The sequence below is a fragment of the Chiloscyllium plagiosum genome, chromosome 5 (assembly GCF_004010195.1).
Source record: "Chiloscyllium plagiosum isolate BGI_BamShark_2017 chromosome 5, ASM401019v2, whole genome shotgun sequence".
Classification (NCBI taxonomy): domain Eukaryota; kingdom Metazoa; phylum Chordata; class Chondrichthyes; order Orectolobiformes; family Hemiscylliidae; genus Chiloscyllium; species Chiloscyllium plagiosum.
Genome location: NC_057714.1, coordinates 91,088,273 through 91,107,712, shown reverse-complemented (window position 1 = coordinate 91,107,712; position 19,440 = coordinate 91,088,273). Strand labels below are relative to the sequence as shown.

The 19,440-nt window shown below is 40.2% G+C and overlaps 1 protein-coding gene across 7 annotated transcripts in view; it reads left to right on the top strand.

Moving 5' to 3' along the window:
• Positions 1–2,467: 2,467 nt before the first annotated feature.
• LOC122550085 (partitioning defective 3 homolog) overlaps positions 2,468–19,440 on the top strand; it is an 843,398-nt gene continuing 826,425 nt past the window's right edge. For all 7 annotated transcript variants that reach the window (XM_043690628.1, XM_043690629.1, XM_043690626.1 and 4 more), the window contains exon 1: positions 2,468–2,974. In XM_043690628.1, the coding sequence (XP_043546563.1) occupies positions 2,855–2,974 (120 nt within the window). In that variant the 5' untranslated portion in view covers positions 2,468–2,854. The remainder of the gene's footprint in view (positions 2,975–19,440) is intronic.

Sequence of the window (19,440 nt, the reverse complement as noted above, 5' to 3'; positions counted from 1 at the left end):
TCCACTCCACCCTCCTCCCTGACCTATCACCTTCATCCCCTCCCCCACTCACCTATTGTACTCTATGCTACTTTCTCCCCCCACTACCCTCCTCTCATTTATCCCTCCACCCTTCAGGCACTCTGCCTGTATTCCTGATGAAGGGCTTTTGCCCGAAACGTCGATTTACTGCTCCTTGGAGGCTGCCTGACCTGCTGTGCTTTTCCAGCAACACATTTTTCAGCCCTGATCTTCAACATCTGCATCCTCACTTTCTCCTTTATGTTGTCCCTGCTGCTCCTGGCATGTCTTCCTGCATACTCTATTGAATTGAGGTGAATCCCCTGGCCTGACAGTAATGGTTGAGTGGGGGATATGCCAGGCCATGAGGTTTCAGATTGTATTGAAGAACAAGTCTGCATGTGTGGGTAGCCCACAGCTCCTTATGGAGGACCAGTTTTGAGCTGCTAGATCTGTTCGAAGTTTGACCTCCTTTAGCTTTTTAGTCAGCACCATCCCTCTATATTACTCTTTCCTATTTATATTCCAAAGACTTTTTGATTCTTTTTCACATTAATTGTCATTTTTCTCTTACTCCCCCTCTGGACTTTTCAACTTGGTGTCATCTTACTCTCCATGTTTTTTGTCTGCTTATCTCACCTGTGTCTCTCCTAGCAATGTATCTTGATTGCAACTGTTCCAGTTCCTCTTTAAAAATAGCCCATTGTTTTGTCTACTACGCTTTAATGCCAATTTACCTGGGGCAGATCCGTTCTCACCCTCCCGAAATTGGCTCCATTCCAATTAAGCATTTAGACTCTAAATTTCACATTGTTCCATTCCATAGCCTACCTAATCTTATGATACGATGATCACTGTTTCCTAAACATTCCCTGACTGACGCTTGATCTACTCAACCAACTCATTCCCTTGAACCAGATCCAGCAATGTCCTCCTCACTCATACAAATCACGAAAATGCACTTCCAAAATTCTTCTCCACCTCTGTTCTTTATACTGTTATTAATACCCCAGTTTCTAGTTGAGGTTTTAAAGACCCCATTCTCACTATTCTTTGTTTTTTTTGTACTTCTCTATAATTTGACAACAAATTTATTCCTCTATAACGTCCGCACTCTAGAATACACCCAGTACTATACCTTTACTGTTTCCTTGCTTGAAGTAGATTTTGTCATTGACCCCTCTTGTAAAGGAATATTGACATCATAATATCACTTGTGTCAGTGGATGCAGAACACCAATATATCTGCCCAGAATCTAAATTGATATCTTATTCCTTTCTTTTTTATTTTACCAAATCTTAGTTTAATGCTGTCTGTCTCCAGTAATCCTTTGCAGTCCTTGTTTCTCCTTTCTCATATTACACGCTGTTCCCCATCATCTGCCAATTAGCCAACCATCCAGTGAGGACATCAGTCCTATCTTTGGTGTGCTGCAACCTGTTAGGTATCTACAGGTCCCAGCTTCCCAAGAACTGTCCCCATTGGAGTAGGAATCCCTCATTCATACACCATCTCTCCTACTACACATTTCTCTGCTCCACCCTTCTACGTTTGTATTGACTAATGCTTGGTATTGGAAATAATCTGGATATTAATGTCTTTGAAGCCACACTGATAGTCTCCATGCCAGCCCATGAAGTTCTTCCTACAAGACTCACCCCTCTTTCTACCCGTGCCCACTAATTTGGATAATGACCTCTCTATGTTCACTTTTCCCCTTCAGAGTGTCCTATAGCCACTCAGTAATATCCTTGCCTCTGGTATTGGGGAGACAACATACCTTTTTGGATTCATATCTGCAGAAAGTGCTATTTCCTTTTCTGAATACTCTGTCACTACAGTACTTGGGATTCTGGATTAGTGGTCTGGAAGATCACAGCAGTTCAGGCAGCATCCAAGGAGCAGCGAAATCGACGTTTAGGGCAAAAGCCCTTCATCAGCTTTATTCCTGATGAAGGGCTTTTGCCCGAAATGTCGATTTCGCTGCTCCTTGGATGTTGCCTGAACTGCTGTGCTCTTCCAGCACCACTAATCCAGAATCTGGTTTCCAGCATCTGCAGTCATTGTTTTTACCACTACAGTACTTGTCATGCCAAGGAACCATCTCTCTTACACTGGAGAATGAGAGATCCCCTGTGTTCTCGCTCGTTGGTCCTCCTTGACTGTCTTCTGGTCACCTATTGAAGTTCTGCCTGCACTCCTCGGTTGCTGCCTGCCCTGCTGTGCTTTTCCAGCACCACTCTGATCTAAACTCTGCACTCTCTTAGCGACAGCTCTCTTTTCACGTTACATAGGGCAAGGGAAGGACATTGGGGGTATGGTAATGAATGCACGCGGTATTGGTGACTTTAGTATTAAAAAATCTGACCCTGAGCGCAGCACGGTAATGATTTATCTTTAGCACAATCTGTGCGGCTCAGAATGTTTGTCGGTGTGTGGCTGAAGGCGAGCACCGGACTCGCAACGTTGCAGTGCCGTGAGCGGCCAGGGCGGGGAGACACTGGGTGGCTCCGTGCTTGCTTCCCTGATTTTGGGTTCTTTCTCCGTGAAGACTGCACTCGGCTCCACTCCCACAAACAGCAGGAACAGGTGGCGGCAAGAAGCGGCGCCGTGTTAAAGCCGAGCGGGGCCGCTCGCACAACAGCACTACCATGAAACAGAGCATTTCATCGCACGGGGCGGAATAACAAAAAAAAAATATAGAGAGGAGAAAAGATAACAATCTTGCAACCGGGAGGGAAAGGGGAGAGGAGCAAGCCTCCCTTCTTTATTTTGGGCTTGAGCCGAGGCGCTCTCGGCTGCAGCTCCGGAGACAAGAGCCTTGTGTAACATAAGCTGTGCCCGAGAGGAGTAATGAAAGTGACCGTCTGCTTCGCGAGGACCAGGGTGGTTGTTCCTTGTGGAAATGGGGCCATCACAGTGCACAGCCTGATCCAACAGGCGGTGACTAGGTACCGCCGAGCCATCGCCAAGGTGAGTGAGTGTGGAGCGGAGTGGAGTGGCGGACACAATGTAGCGAGCGGTTGTTCACAATGTATCCAGAGAGCAGCCGGGAGCAACATGGCGCTTCCTGATATTGATGCTGGATACAATCTTTCAGCTCCCTCACAGAGGGAGGGTGAGGGCAGGAAGGGAGACACGCAACGGGGAAATAAAGTGCAAATCGCGACCACAAACCTAAAGCTTTCCTCACGGCCTCCTCCCCTCCTTTTCCCGACCAAGTTTGAAGCTTTTCGGGTTTTTTTTGGGGGGGAAAGAAGAAAGTTGTCCACAACTTTATCCCGCAGCGAACTTGTTGTGTTTGTTTTTCTCCCCTGTCCCCCTCCCGAAATTTATTTTGTTTCCGCCACCCCCGCCACACGAAAAACCAACTGGTTTGAGGTGGAATGTGGTGGCTGAGGACTGGGAGAAGAAGGTGACTCAACTCCCAGCTCGAGGCTTTCCCAAACACGGAGGCCCCGGAGTCCTTTCCTGGGAAGTGTTTGACAAGAATTCGGTTTCACGTTTTCGGAGCGATTGATTAAATCCCGTCGATGAGTCGCGACAGTGAGGAAAATTAATCCTCCATTCACTGCAGATATCGAAATGCGAATTACGAGTAGGAACCCATGTTTGTTTTTTTTCCCCGTCCTCTCCCATTTCCAGTCAGTCTTGTCAATGAGATGATTGCGTTAGTGGGATCAGAATTCATTGGCTCTGTAACATTGTTTTCGGATCTAACAACAAAAGAAATGGATTTTTGCTTGAGATGGTCACATTGCTCCCCTTAAACTGGTGTTTAATTTACTGTCATCTCATTATAGTGAATAGAACATCTTGTAACTTTAAAATTAGCTCGAAATGTTTTCAGGCTAGTGTGTTGGGTAATTAAGCCAGTGTTCACTTTCTTGGAAAAGTATTAAAAAAAACAACACTCGCGTTGGAAAGTTCAGCCAATGGACCAAAGTCGGTAAATGGAAGATATAACTAAATTACATGGACCTTCAGTACTGATCAGTTGTTTAGGTTAATGTACAATTGGTGTATACTATAATTATTTAAAAGCCCATTAACTTTTTTTTTATAATCAACACAAACAAATGGAAGTGTAATTTTCTTAAACCTGTCAATTATTTTAAAGCAGTCTGAACAGTTGTGACCTTGAAAATCATGCCTGATGCATCTTTTAACATTTGACCAAAGGCAAATTAGATAGTTAAGGACAGTGTCTTTTCATTTACCACACAATTTTTACCATATATATGTGGTAAAATTTAATTTTTGTATTTTTGTGTCAAATCAATTTGTTATTTTAGCTGAGCTGAATTGTATTCCAATGCTAGTTGTTGTTTGGGTTGAGTTGGGTAATTGGCAGAAATTATATTGCCTACTTCATGAATGGACTAACTTTTTGATCAATCAGGTTGTAAGTTTGCTCGCTGAGCTGGTAGATTTGTTCGTGGAAGTTTCATCACCATGCTAGGTAACATCATCTGTGAGCTTCCAATGAAGCGCTGGTGTTCTGCCCCATTTGCTATTTATGTGGCTTGGTCTGTTCTGGTGGATGACATCACTTCTGGTTCTTTTTCTGAAAGTTTGGTAACTGGAGTCCAAATCAATGTGTTTGTTGATGGAGTTCCAGTTTGAATGCCAGGCCTCTAGAAATTCCCGTGTGTGTTTTTGTTTCAGCCTGTCCCAGGATGGTGTCCCTCTTCATTTGATGCAGTTTGACTGGGACAATACATCCATCCTGGAACAGTCTACACAAAGACATGCACAGGAATTCCTAGAGGCCTGGCATTCAAACTGGAACTCCACCAACAAACATATCGATTTGGACCCCATTTACCAACCTCTCAGAGAAAGAACTGAAAATGATAACACCCACTACAACAGACCCAAGACTCACAAATTGCAAGTAGGGCAGAACACCACTTCTTTGGAGGCTCACTGATGTTACCTAGCATGATGACGAAACACCGGAGAACAAATTTACCAGCTCAGTGAGCAAACCTACAACCCGAGCTAGAAATCTTCTCCAAAAATTTTTGATAAATAGTTGAGATGCATGAGAAATAGAAGTTTAGATGTTAGTAGAAGCCTGATGTAAATGTATTACTTTACAGTGCCACAAAATCACTGCCTAAACATGTTTAGCATTCCTTGATCATAATTGTGATTAATTTTCTGTGTGTTTGTGTGTAGTTGGAATTTAAAAATGTGTTTGCTATGCAAGAAACATGCAAAAATATTCTAATAATTGGCTAAATAGTTTGCTTGAGGTATACTTTGGATTGATTTTGAAAGAGTGTGATGACATATTCTTTGATTCATTAACCTTGCCACCCAAGCTGCACGTTTTGTAATGAGTGTATAATTTTTTACTACTTTTGAAGAGAAGCTTAATTTTAAATGTTATTCAGTAAACTTACTTGCTTGTTGCATGTCTAGTTTTCAATTGGCCTTGCACAAGATAAAACCTCAACAAATTCACTATATAAGAATAAAAAGAATTCTAATCTACAAGAAGTCCTTCATCTGAGGAATTGTTGGTTGCTTTTTATGTTAAAGGAGAATTTTCAATGACAGTTTTAATACTGATACTGTGGAAGATAGGAAATCAAATGTAGGATTTTGTCTGTAAATGCAACAAGAATGAAAGCATAATATTCATGAATTGTGCGGAATGTTGAGTAGGAAGGATGGATCTCATATTTATATACAAACAGCACTTGAACAGGTCATTGAGGATGTCACAAAACACTTGATGTCTGTTGAATTACTTCGGAACTGCAGTAATTCTTTAATGTGCAGAGAAATGTGACACTTTGCACACAGCACAACCTCAAACAGTAAAGAGATGAGTGTTCAGTTATTTTGAATGGTTTTAAAGCTGTTGAACAATTGAGGAAACCTTGCTGTTCTAGTTTGAATATGCAGTTTTAATACTTGGTTTTCTGTTCCACATGAACATAAGCAACTCCTGAGAATGTCGTATTCTTTGAGTAATAGACTGAGGTGTTGGTCTAGATTATGTGCAAGTGCCCTGCTGATAAGCATCTGATTCAAGATTTCAGTCCACGGACAGAACCTTCCAATCCGCAACCTTTATCATTTTGAAGGACAAGTGCAGCAGGCACACAGAGTGACTACCATGGGTGAATTTCTTCTCCAAACCACACATGATCCCAACTTGGAACTATACTACTATTCTTTCACTAGTGCTGGGTAAAAGTCCTTCCTAACAGCACTGTGGATGCAGCAGTTCATGAAGGTGTCCACCATCATCATCGTTTGACTTCTGTTAGCGATTGCCAATGACACTAATATCCTGTGAATTAATTGTAAAAAGAACTATTGGAAGCCAATGAAATGGCACAGTAGCGATTTGACTGAGATGATATACCAAAGATGAAAGGATGTAGCTGAATTGAAATACCTCAAACAAATAACAGTATATAATTTTATGATGCCTTGAAATTGTACATTAGTGAAAAAAAATATTTTCACTAGTAAGTAGGAAACATAATACCTAAGATGAGTACAAGTATTAAAACCTGAAGAATTAGAAATGATTTACAGTATAGAAACTTGGACCAATGTTTATGCTTCACAGGAATCTCCTTCCATTCAACTTCATCTAACCATATCACGATTTTCTTCTAAATATTTACAGTTTTAAATGATCAAATATCACTCTAAGCATTTTAGAGAATTGTACTAAGTTTAGAGAAGAAATGAAAATCATTCAAGCGCAGCTTGATATCTTTTCTGCCCAGAGAGCTTGTCAACAGTCTGCCATTGACAAGGAGATCCCAAGTGAGAGCAGTGCCAGTTCAGCATTCTGTAAATTATAGTAGTGGATATTTAACAACAGACTTCTGCAGATTAACGAAACGCCGTGTACAAGACAGCATCACTGCACTTCTGTACTACAGTGAGACCTGGACAGTGTATCAATGGCACACTGTACTAGAGAAATTCTATCTGCAATACCTCTGCATCTTGTGGATTCAGTGGAAAGGCCATTACACAAACTCTTGTGTCCTCCATTCAGGCAATGCTTCTGCAATATCAACCATGATAGACCGGGCATTGTATGTAGCTTTTTGAAAATGTCTCCTCGGGCTCCTGTTCACTCATCTTTCAAATGCCTGGTGTTTTGGAGAGGACAAATAAAATGCTGCAGAGACACTCTGAAGCTGTTGTTGAAGTACACCTATATTGACATTAATGAGTTGGAGGAACTTATTAATGAATCAAGGTGATGCTGGAAATTTCACTTAACTACCAATCTAGAGGTCCAGGCTGATGTTTCTTGTACTTTGATTTGATTTATTACTGTCACACACTAAAATACAGTGAGAAGTACTGTTTTGAGTGCTAACAGGTCAAATCATACTTTACATAAATACATCATGGAACAGATAACAGAACAGAATGCAGAATATAGTGTTACGACTACAGGGAAGGTGCAGAGAAAGATCCATTCATAAGTCAGGTAACATGGGGAAGAAGTTATTGAACGTTTGTATGTGTATTCAAACTTTTATATCTTCTGCCCAGTCGAAGTGAGTATAACTGGTGTGGGAGGGGGTCTTTGATTATGTTGGTTGCTTTCACAAGGCAGTGGGAAGTGTGGACAGGGATCAGTGGAAGGAAGGCTGGTTTTCGTGATGGACTGGGTTGTGTTTACAAATCTAATTTCTTGTCTTGGGAAGAGCAGTTGCTATACTGAGTTGTGATGCATCTGGATAGGGCACACTCTATGGTGCATCAATAAAAAGTGGACATGCCAAATTTCCTTAGGCTTCTGAGGAAGTAAAGGCATTGATGTGTTTTCTGGAGTTTAGATTGGGGATGGGCCAGTATAGTTTGGTGATCCTTTACTTCTCGGAACTTGAAGCTCTTGATCAGCACTATTGATGCAGTCAAGGGTGTGCCCTCCACTCTGCTCCCTGAAGTTGATGACCAGCTCCTTCATTTTGTTCACACTGAGGGAGAGATTGCTGTCTTGACAACCTGTTTCTAAGCTGTCTTTCTCTTTCCTGTATTCTGTCTTGTTCTTGTCTAAGATCCAACCCACTAAGGTGGTTTCATCAGCAAATCTGCAAATGGGATTTGACCACACAGTCATGACTGTATAAGGGACCGAGTACACAGCCTTGTGATGTTGAGGATTATTGTGGTGAAAGATAAAACATAAAAAAACTGCAGGAGTAGGCCATTCAGCCCTTCAAGCCTGCACCACCATTCAGTCTGATTATGGCTGATCATGCAATCTCAGTATCCCATACCTGCTTTCCCTCCATACCTTTTTTAGCTGCAGGGGCCATGTCTGATTCCCTCTTGAATATATCTAATGACCTGGCCCCAACAGCTTCCGGTGGGAGGGAATTCCACAGGTTCACAATGAGTGAAGAAATTCTTCCTCATCTTCGTTCTGGGTGGCTTACCACTTATTCTTTTGACTGTGACCCTGAGTTTGGAACTTCCCCAACTTTGGGAACGTTATTCCCACGTCTAATCTGTCCAGTCCCATCGAGATTTTATATGTTTCTATGAGATGCCTCCTCATTCTTCTGAATTCCAATGAATAGAGGCCCAGTCGATTTAGTCTTTTTTTTTCACTGTCAGTCGTGCCATCCCGGGAATCAGTCTGGTAAACCTTCGCTGAAGTCCTTCAGTAGCAGGAATATTCTTCCTCAGGCCAGGAGACCAAAACGACACACAGTGCTCAAGGTGTGGCCTCACCAAGGCCCTGTATAACTGCAGCAAGATATCCCTTCTCCTTAACTCAAATTCTCTTGCTATGAAGGCCAGCTCGCCATTAGCTTTCCTCATCGCCTGTGCACCCATGTGCTAACCTTTAGCGAGTGTTCCACGATGACATTCAAGTCTCGTTGTACTTCACCTTTTCCTAATCTGCCTTTCTGATTTTGTGGCCAAAGTGGATAACCTCACATTTATTCATGTTATATTGCATTTGCCCACTCAGCCAGCCTGTTCAAGAAACCCTGTCGCCCCTTAGCATCCTCACAGCACACACTGCCACCCAGCTAAGTGTATCTGCAGGTTTGGAGATACTGCATTTAATTCCTTCATCCAAATCATTAATGTATATAGTGTACAGCTGGGCTCACAGCACTGAACCCTGCGGTACCCCACTCATCAGAAGAGGAACCATTTATTCCAGTGCTGTTCCTGTCTGCTAACCAGTTCTCTATCCATGACAGTACATGACCCCTGATACTATGAGCTTTAAGGTTCTTACTAATCTCTTGTGTGGAACCTTGTTAAAAGTCATTTGAAAGTCCATATACACAACATCCACTGATTCACCCTTGTCCACGATTACTGGTCACATTCTCAAAAAATTCCAGAAGATTTGTCAAGCATGATTTCCCTTTAATGAATCCATGCTGACAAGGACTGATTATGTCACCACTTTACAATTGCTCAAGTGTTGCCTCTCCTTTTTAATTGTTTTCTGAGTGTCAGGATGTCAAGGATCTAGTTGCAGAGGAGAGAGCAGAGTCCTCGGTCTTGAAGTTTGGAGGTGAGTTTTGGGAGGAGGGTTCAAGTCCTGCCTTGGCAGGGGAGTCAGTGGCTTTGTGGCATTATCACTGAACTGTTGATCCAAAACCCCAGGTAATTCGAAATTTCACCATGGCAGATGGAATAATGTGAATTCAATAAAATTCTGGAATTAAGAGACTAATAATGACCAGGAAACAACTGTCAATTGTTGGAAAAACCTATCTGGTTCATTCATCTCCATTTTAGGGAGGAAAATTAGCCTGCACTGGCCCACATCTGATTCCAGACCCAAGTACATTTAAGAATGTGTAACAAATCTTGGATTACCAGTAGTGTCAACATTGCATGAACGAATAAAGAAAATGATGGCACTTTATCCATTGGGCTGGAGTCACAACTTCCTCTATGGTGCGACAGAGAAGGAAAATAAAAGGAAACCATCTGGGTTCCAGAGCCTATATGCCCAAAGGTCTGTGGATGAGAAATTGGCTGCTTCGTCACACGAAAAACCATGGTAGAAACACGTGTCCCTGAATAGACATGATGCACAAATCAAGAGACATTTGATAATCAGCTAAGTGTCTTCTCTCCCTTTGCCTTCCTCAACAACTCTGATATTTTTCATAAAATGACTGGCTCACTCAGCAGCTTTAAGTACACTTCCTCTCTCCATACCTTATGTAATTACTTCATTCTATTCTCCCAGTTTCTCCTCCTCTGTTATATTCATTTGATACAATCTTCCATATCAGTGATTCTAACATATCACACCTGATCCTCAAAGGACAATTCTCTCCACCTTTGCTGTGTCTGTCTCATTCTTGAAGTTTTGCTCTCAGCTCTTCCCTTCCCTACCAGAACAAGATCTGGTTCCTCTTGAGTTTATCTCTCACCTAGACTCTGTATTCAACAGACTATCCTCTGCCACCTCCAGTGTGATGTCATTAGTCACATTTCCCTTCCCTTGGAAAGCTGAAGAGAAGATGCAGGCTGTTGGATGTTTCAGCATGGTTCACTTTTCAGTCACCCCTCAAATGTTTACTTGTCTCTGTGTTGTTTGTAAAAGCACAAGTGCATGGGACCTTTTAGCTCTCTGCTCACTGTCCAAGGCCAGAAGTAGACTCCATGTTAAACAGTGACTACCATTCTCAGTTTAGTCTATTGTATCCTCTGCTTGCAGGGAAGTCTGTTCTCCTGTGCAGAATGTATTGGTCCAGTTTGTGGTAGTGACTCTGAGTTTCCAGTCACCTAACAATTTAATTCTCCACATTTAGTGGGCGGCACGGTGGCCCAGTGGTTAGCACTGCTGCCTCACAGCGCCTGTAGACCCGGGTTCAATTCCCGACTCAGGCGACTGACTGTGTGGAGCTTGCACATTCTCCCCGTGTCTGCGTGGGTTTCCTCTGGGTGCTCCGGTTTCCTCCCACAGTCCAAAGATGTGCGGGTCAGGTGAATTGGCCATGCTAAATTGCCCGTAGTGTTAGGTTAAAGGGGTAAATGTAGGGGTATGGGTGGGTTGCGCTTCGGCGGGTCGGTGTGGACTTGTTGGGCCGAAGGGCCTGTTTCCACACTGTAAGTAATCTAATCTAATTGTTCTCGCACTGAATTCTCTGTTCCTGTTTTTTGCAGTACTGTAATGAAGTTCATGAGGCAGGTGAACAATAACTTTTTTTTAGTTGGGCACTTTATGGTCTCAACATCAAGTTCAGCAATTTGAGGCTGTACTGTCAACACCCATTTTGCCTTGCAGATATTTTCTTGCATTTGTTTTCAGACATTTTAATCATTCTGCCATTTTAAGGCCATCTTTTGTTTGGTTTTGATTTTTTTTCAAAATCAACTCGAGATTATCAACTAAAACGAAAGGAAACAAAATTAGCAGAGAGAAGACACTGTTGCTTTACTTGTCAAGTTGTCATTTCCTTTGGTCTTGTCACTAACCCATTTGTCATTTAATTACTCCTGTCTTCTGATATTTCACAGATCTTCTCTTTTGTTCTTCTTCCTACCTTCACCTCCACCCATTTTCTGACTTAAATTTCTGTTAAGTTTTGAATCTTTCCTAGTTCCCTTGGAAGGCTGCTGACCTGAAATGTTAGAGGTTTCTTTCTCCACACGTTGCATGGCTATTTCTGTTCGTAGTTCTGACATTCTTAGATACTACCTGACATGTTGTGTATTTGCAACATTTTCTGTTTTTGTTTCTGATTTTTCATATTTTACTTGTAGACATTTGTCTATTAACTTTAGTAAAAATCAGACCCCTGTTCTGAGCAGTACATTAAGTACTTAACGTTTATCTGGTTGCTTGGTATTTTTCAGGAGAAATGTTCTATTTTGTTAGCCAATCTGCACTGGTAAATTGTATTTGGGACCTAGATCTGTTGCAAGATGATTCAAATGTCAAATTGCAGCTGGCTGTGGTCAGGTCCCACAGTTTTTCTACACAGAGTAGATTGACCTAACAGAATATATCATTATGCTATTTCTGCACTAAAGATCCTTATTCAATGTAATTAGTTGCAAATGTGATTTTTGATTTTTAAATATGCATAAAAGTGACATCATCCATGCTGATTCATGACTGCTTTAAACTAATATATTATTTGTTTACATATGCCACAATATCTCTTTATTTCTTGAATTAATTGTGGGATAATCTTTTAGTTAGGCATGTTTTTATATTCTTTTCCCCTTTTTGTATGTCTTCTAAGATCATAACTGTATGAAACCTACTGGATTGTCAAACAGTTATTTGAGCTGTAAGGCTATTTGGTACTGAGATGATGGATTACATTAACTCAGACCCATAACTTGAAGTTTGTTCCTGGATCACACTTTGGATATTCAGAGATATTTTCTTTTCTCACATTAATTTTCTGATTAGGTCTATTACTTGGGTCAAGTCAATTACTTGGCTACAAAGCGTGAAGCTGTTATGTTTTACCTGCATTCTTAATATCCATCATTGTGCTTGTTGCATATAGTAAAATGTTTAATTTTGCACTAGGGACTGCATACTAACTGCTTCGTTCCAGTCCGGATAGATAGCTGAGAGTTCATCGAGGGAAATAATCTTGGACAACTTCAGAAATGTTTATCAGTGATCTAATTTGCAAAGGCCACAAATTCCTGTTGTAGGAAGTGGAAGTTAGAGGCAAAGAAACTGCAGATGCTGGAATCCAAAGTCGACGAGTAGGAGGCAAGAAGAATACAGCAGGCCGGGCAGCATCAAGAGATGGAAAAGTCAACGTTTTGGGTTATATCTGAAATGTTGACTTCTCCTCCTGATGCTGCCTGATTTGCTGTGTTCTTCTAGCCTCCTGCTTGTCTACATAGGAAGTGGAAGTGACCAGTATGAAATCTGTTGGCAGATGTACTTTTGTCACTTGCTGTTTTGTGATGTGAAGCACTGATGTAAGCTTAAGCTACAGAACCTATTTTTCTAATGAATCTGTTTAGATGTGTTATTACACACCTCTGGAGCAGGTGGAATTTGAACCCAGTTTTCTCCATTCAGGGGTAGGTACGCTATCTCTGCACCGCAAGAGGGCCCTTAAGTTAAAGTATCAATTGAATGTAGCCTTGTGGGGTTTATTCCTGTGTCACTGATTCATATTGAACCTGATGGTATTTGAATCATCTTTTAAATCATAGCGATTGGGGAACTGGTGGCAAGATGGTCTCTCTTTGTAAATCTTTAAGGATTAGCCAATTTGACAAAAAAATTATATAGAAATATTGAGGACATTAATTTGTCTAAATTGGTAATAATGTGGGATGTCTGGGGATATACATTATGAATATAATTATAGAGCAGGGCCTAACTTTTAACTACATTTATGAAATGTAGTTAAAAGCTACATCCTGTTCATTCCAGAAACCATCTCTAATTTTCATTATAAAGAGCATCATTTTTTTGATCTCCCAGTGGTGAATATACAGAATACTGCATATAGTAGTGAATATATATAAATTAAGTGTTTAATGGCATGATTCCTCTCCATTCCTCTGTGTTCTGTCAAGATTTTCACATAATGAACACAAATCATGTTCTGCATCTTTCAACCCTAGTCAAGGGCAGTCGTCAGATGATCCAGGATTCTCACTTTTTGCCATCTTGTAAAAAATCGCACATTGTTTGTTGCTTAGACACAGGCCATTTGGTCAGACATATTTACGCTAATATTTATATTCCTCACGAGGTCCTTCCATCCTTTCCCTTGAATTCAGTCAACATATCTTTATAAATTTCCCAATGTTTTTAGCATTGGTTTGAAGCCGTTTCAGCGTCTGATAGAGTTTTATTAATTAACAGGCTGTTGCTGCTTTAGACTTTTTTCCAAATTTCCTGTCAGTGTCTATCTTAAATTTATGGCATCTTGTTCTGATATTCTTACAGGTGGATACATTTCCCTACTTTTAGTTTATGAACCATTTTCTAATCTTAAAGAACTTTATCAGTTCATCCCTCAGGTCTCTCTTTGCTCAAGAAGAGAACCTAGACCATAGAATCTTACCTGGTAGATCTAACCTCCAGTTCTGTTACTACCCTTAAATCTTTTTTTAGACCTTCTCCAAAAGCCAGAACAGTTTACAGCACTCCCAGTGAGGTCAAATCATCATCGAGGTTATATGGCAGTTTGATATAACTGCCCTCTCTTTCAGTATTGTCCTTCTAGAAATGGACTGTCCCCTGTTCTTTGTTGCTTTTCTATAAACCTTACTTTTAATCTATATGGCTATTTTGTCTATACCATCATATCCTTTTGGTCCTATCAGTAGTTATTTTGGCCATTTTCATTATTTGTCTTACTAGTATCTAGGGTCTTCATTCTTCCTATCAAAATATACTACCCTGCATTTATCCATTAGAACAAATGACATACGAATTAGGAGCAGGTTCCTTGGCTGTTTGAACCTGCTCTGCTTCAATAACATCATAGTTTATCTTCTTACTCTACATTCCAATGTCCTTTAACAACCTTTTAGGCCTTTGCCAATTCAGTTGGCAGTTAGAAAGGCAAATGTAGTGGTAGCATTCATTCAAGAGGGCTAGAATAGAAGCGCATGAATGTACTGCTGAGGCAGTATTAGGCTCAGGTCAGACTGCATTTAGGATATTGAGAGTAGTTTTGGGTCCAATATCTAAGAATGTGCTGGCCTTGGATGGGCTCCAGAAGAGTTTTGCAAGAATGATCCTGGGAATGAAGGGCTTGTCAGATGAGGACTGTGGACTCAAAGGACTTTAAAGGATGGGGGAGATCTTATTGAAACTTAGCGAATGTTGAGGGGCCTGGATAGAGTGGGGTTGGAGCAGATATTTCCACGAGTAGGAGAGACTGTGACCCAAGGGTGCAGCCTGAGGATGAAGGGATGATGCCTTACAACATTGAGTTTGATTTATTTTTGTCTTGTGTATCACAATACAGCAAAAAGTGTTGTTTTGTAGGCTGTACAGGCAGATTGTACCATACAAAGTTCATCAGGATGGTAGAACAGGGTGCAGTATACCTCATTGAAGAATGGTGAATTTATAGAAATTATTGCTACAGAAGTTTGGAGGCTAAGTCACTGAAATTATTAAAGGCAGAGGTAGATAAGGTCTTGACTAATAAGGGGATTAAGGCTTAAAAGGGGAAAGTATGGAGAATGGGGTTGACAAACATATCAGCCATGATTGAATGGTCGAGCAGACTCAATGGGCCAAATGGACTAATTCTGCTTCTACCACTGTCCCTCTGAGAAAACTTCTCCTCTACGCCTGTTTAAAATAGGCAACCTATTATTTTGGCAGCGATCGAGGTGCTGACGAACTGCAAGATGAAACAACTTCCACGTCCACCCTGTTAAAACATTCTTAGCATCTTGTATGTTCAATCAAGTCTCCTCTTATTCTTCTGAAACTCAAGTCGAATAATTCCTCAAGACAACTTGAGGCATTAGTCCAGCTGGAGAAATCTGAATTCAATAAAATGACTCCTTGTGCCTTCTTTGACTCCTTATGCCTTCAATCAAGGCATGCCTCCACTTCCCCTCGAACATATACTTTCTTTCATATTTTTGCATAATCACCAAATGTAGCAAACATGCCTCTTTCCCTTCACCCTTGTCATTTATATAAATTGTAAACCGTTGAGGTCTCAGTAATGATCCCTGTGCATACCACTCCTGACATATGACCAACAAAGAACAATTCAATTTATACCTATTCTGTTTCCTGTCAGCTGGTTGATCTTCTGTCTGTGCCAGTATGTGCACCAGAATGCCATGAGCTGTGATTTTCTGCAGTAATCTTTGACTCCTTTATGTCTTTTGTAAATCTAAACACAGTGCATCCATTGAATATAGAGCAGTTTATTTCCTCAAAGAACGCCAATAAATTACTTAACATGATTTCCCTTTCCGAAAACCACATTGCTTCTCCCCAATTACCTTGAACTTTTTAGTGCCCTGCTGTACAGTAGTTTTTTTTTTAATAAAGCCTCAAATGCCTTCCATATGACTGTTAAGGTAACTGGTCTGTAGTTTTCTGCTTTCTGTCTTTTAGAATGAAGGCATTCGTTTGCTATTTTCCAATGTCATGGAACTTCTCTGAATCTGGAATTTTGGTGAATTAAAACCAATGAAACAGCTACCTCACAGTTCAATTTTGTAAGACTCTAGATTAAAATTGACTTGAATCCAGGTATTTGTCAGCCCACAGCTCCAAAGAATTAGTCATTAGTACTTCCCTGTTGATTTTAGTATTCTTGAGATCCATTCCCTGATTTACAACTGTTTCTGGGATGTAATATGTATCCTCGCTCCTGAAGACCAATGCAAAATGCATATTAATTCATCTGCTACCTCCTTATTTTCTATGAGTATGAACTCCTGAGATTCACTTCTTCATAAATTCATTTCTTATTTAAATATTTGTATTTGAAACTTTCACCTATCTATTTTTATTAGCCAACTTTCTCTTGTATTCTATTTTTGCCCCCTTATTAACTTTCAATTAACTGATTTAAGTCGTTTTAATTTTTGCTGTTTTCATACTCTGCCCAATCTTCTGACCTGCCACTCATCTTTGCGTGATTGTAGGCTATGTCTTTTTTTCTAAGTTTGATGTGATCTAAAACTTTTTAAGTTAACCACAGAACTCCATTTTGAGTTTTTTTTTCTTGTTAGAATGTATCTATTTGAGGATATTCTAAAATGTTCCTCCCTTCAAATTATTGAGTTCCTGCTATTTGGTGCAGCCCTTTTCAAAAAAGAATTAAAATAAACAAAAGATTTAAAATGCAGACAACTGCATAAATGATACTAGTAACAAAGGTGTGTGACACTTTAAAGCAAACTGTAGCCCACATTACTAATTGAGCAGGTGCTATGAAGAATGTATCTGTTGTGTGTGTTTCTGAATCCTTTCAGTGGGGCATTTGAACAGTCGAAACATTAAAGTCTGGTTAGAGTACTAGCAGTGAAATAATCTTCCAAAAGGAGTAAATTCTTTTTCTGACCTATGTTTGTCATAGTTAGTTTAATCAATCTGTTCAGACTTAATACACTTCAGATCAGGTGAAACTTGAACCCAAACTTTCTGGCCACTAAGAACCCACATATTTTGGTCATGTTGATGAATTCTTGCACCTGAGTTGATCAGTTCTGCAGGTAGTTGATGCTATTCGGAATGCAAATTTTATTTTGGAAGAGCCATCTTTCTTGCTTGCACTATTATTTCAAAATGGTATTAAATTATTAAAACAAGCATAGCATAATATGCTGCCTGATTCTCTAGCTCCTTGGATGCTGCCTGACCTGCTGCGCTTTTCCAGCACCACACTCTCGATTCTGATCTCCAACATCAGCAGTCCTCATTTCCACCTACGTAAAATATAATCCTAACAAATACATTATTGTTTGCATATCATTACTCACTGGTCCTGACGTTGAAGTTGGTCATATTCTTAAAACTCTGACTCACAGGCAACGTATGGTTCAATATTTAATTTAAAAATACAGCAAAATTTGCCAATATTGGATGTTTCCATTATGATGTAGGAACAGTCATGATCCATTTACCGTACCCAGTTGTAAAACTTTTCCAAAAAGTATTTTTGTCAAGCTGTCAGAGTTGCAGTTACACACCACCTGTAACCAATGGAACTTGAATCCAGGCCTCCCAATCCCAGGATTAGGACATGACCAATGCAAAAACTCTTACATTCCCGTATCCAGTGGTGTATGTTATTGATGGCTTATAGAAAGAAAACAGTTCTGTTTTCAACATTTTGAAAGTCATTTTTATTTTGCATTCAGGCCATACAATCTAGAGCAGAGATACTTTAAGAACATTATCGGGGGAAAAAAAAATTCTGTACGAGTTTGGTGGAAATTTGATGAAGTCTGCTTCATATCTTGTTTGCCATTTTTGAGGATTTTCTTTCTTTGGGAAATCCACTTCCAGTGATATTACAGGATATGAGAGTTGAAAACTAGATGGATTGTGTAGATGTTGGGGAGGAGGGTGTTAGTCTTGGTAATTTCAGTGTATGAACAGGAGAAATTTTCTTCTCTCAGAATGAAATGGAGTGTGTGGAACTCTGAGACTGATAGTGGGAGCAGAACTGCAGAACATTAAACTCTAAAATTATGATTACAAATGTAATTCCTTTCTTCCTTCCTATTTGCTCAAATTAGCTGGATGTTCCATTCAGATAATTAAGTCAGTCAGGCCCAACAGTTATGCAGCAGTCTAGGGTAGAATTAATATGGAGAACCATAATTAGGTTTTACAAATGATTTGGAGGTGCTGGTGTTGAACCGGGGTGTGCAAAGTTAAAAATCACACAACACCAGGTTATAGTCCAACAGGTTTATTTGACTCTAGCTTTCAGAGTGCTGCTCCTTCATAAGATAAGTAGTGGGACAGGATTGTCTGATGAATGAGCAGTGCTCTGAAAGCTAGTATTTCCAATAAACCTGTTGGACAATAACCTGGTATTGTGTGTGATTTTTAACTATGTTTTACAAAGACTAACACAATAGAGCTGCATATTGTTACTTGAGGCAACCTATTTGATTTCAGCTAAGTAGATTAGACTGTAACTGTGGAATGTGATGGGTTCATGCGGGCAACATTAATGTGATCTTGCAGTCCACAAACTACCTTATAGATGTTGACTTTTCTGATTTGCTCTTATGCATATTCAATTTGCTTCAAAAGTTAGGAGCAGGAATAGGCAAGTCAGCCACTTAAGCCTGCTTCACCATTTGATATGATCATGGTTGATCTCATTTAGGCCTCAACTCTACTTTCCTGTCTGCTCCCCATAACCCTTTAACCCATTACTAATTAAAAATCTAAGATTACATACTGTGTTAACTTGTTACATTGAAATGTCAGTGAGCGGTAAAAAGAACAAATGCAAAGTGAGGAACTTATTTGCATAGGTCATAGTTAAGGGATGGAATGCCTGGAAGTGTTGTGGAGACAAGTTCAGTTGTGACACTCTAGGGCATTGGATGGATATTGGAATAGAACTACTATGAGGTTTGTGGGGGGAAGGCAGGAGATTGGCAATAAGTCAAAATGCTCAATTGATACAAATGTGATGGGCTCAATAATCTCCTTCTGTACTGTGATTCTGATTCATGTACACCCTCGACAATCCTTTGTCAGCATCCCTATTATTGGTAAGGACTGGATATAAGGCCTATTTTTCCAGAGACCAAGGAGAGAAGGCTCTCCCTGTAATTTCCTGTTATTTTAAAGACTAGTATCAACATGATTGTCTGCTCATCTTTTTGGCCATAGAGTATGGGGAGGGTGTGGCTGGCATTGAACAAAGAATGATGTGAATTATTCAGGATTACAGCAACATACAATTTTTTGTACAATCAATTTTATGGTGGGGAAAGTAATTACTTGGTGG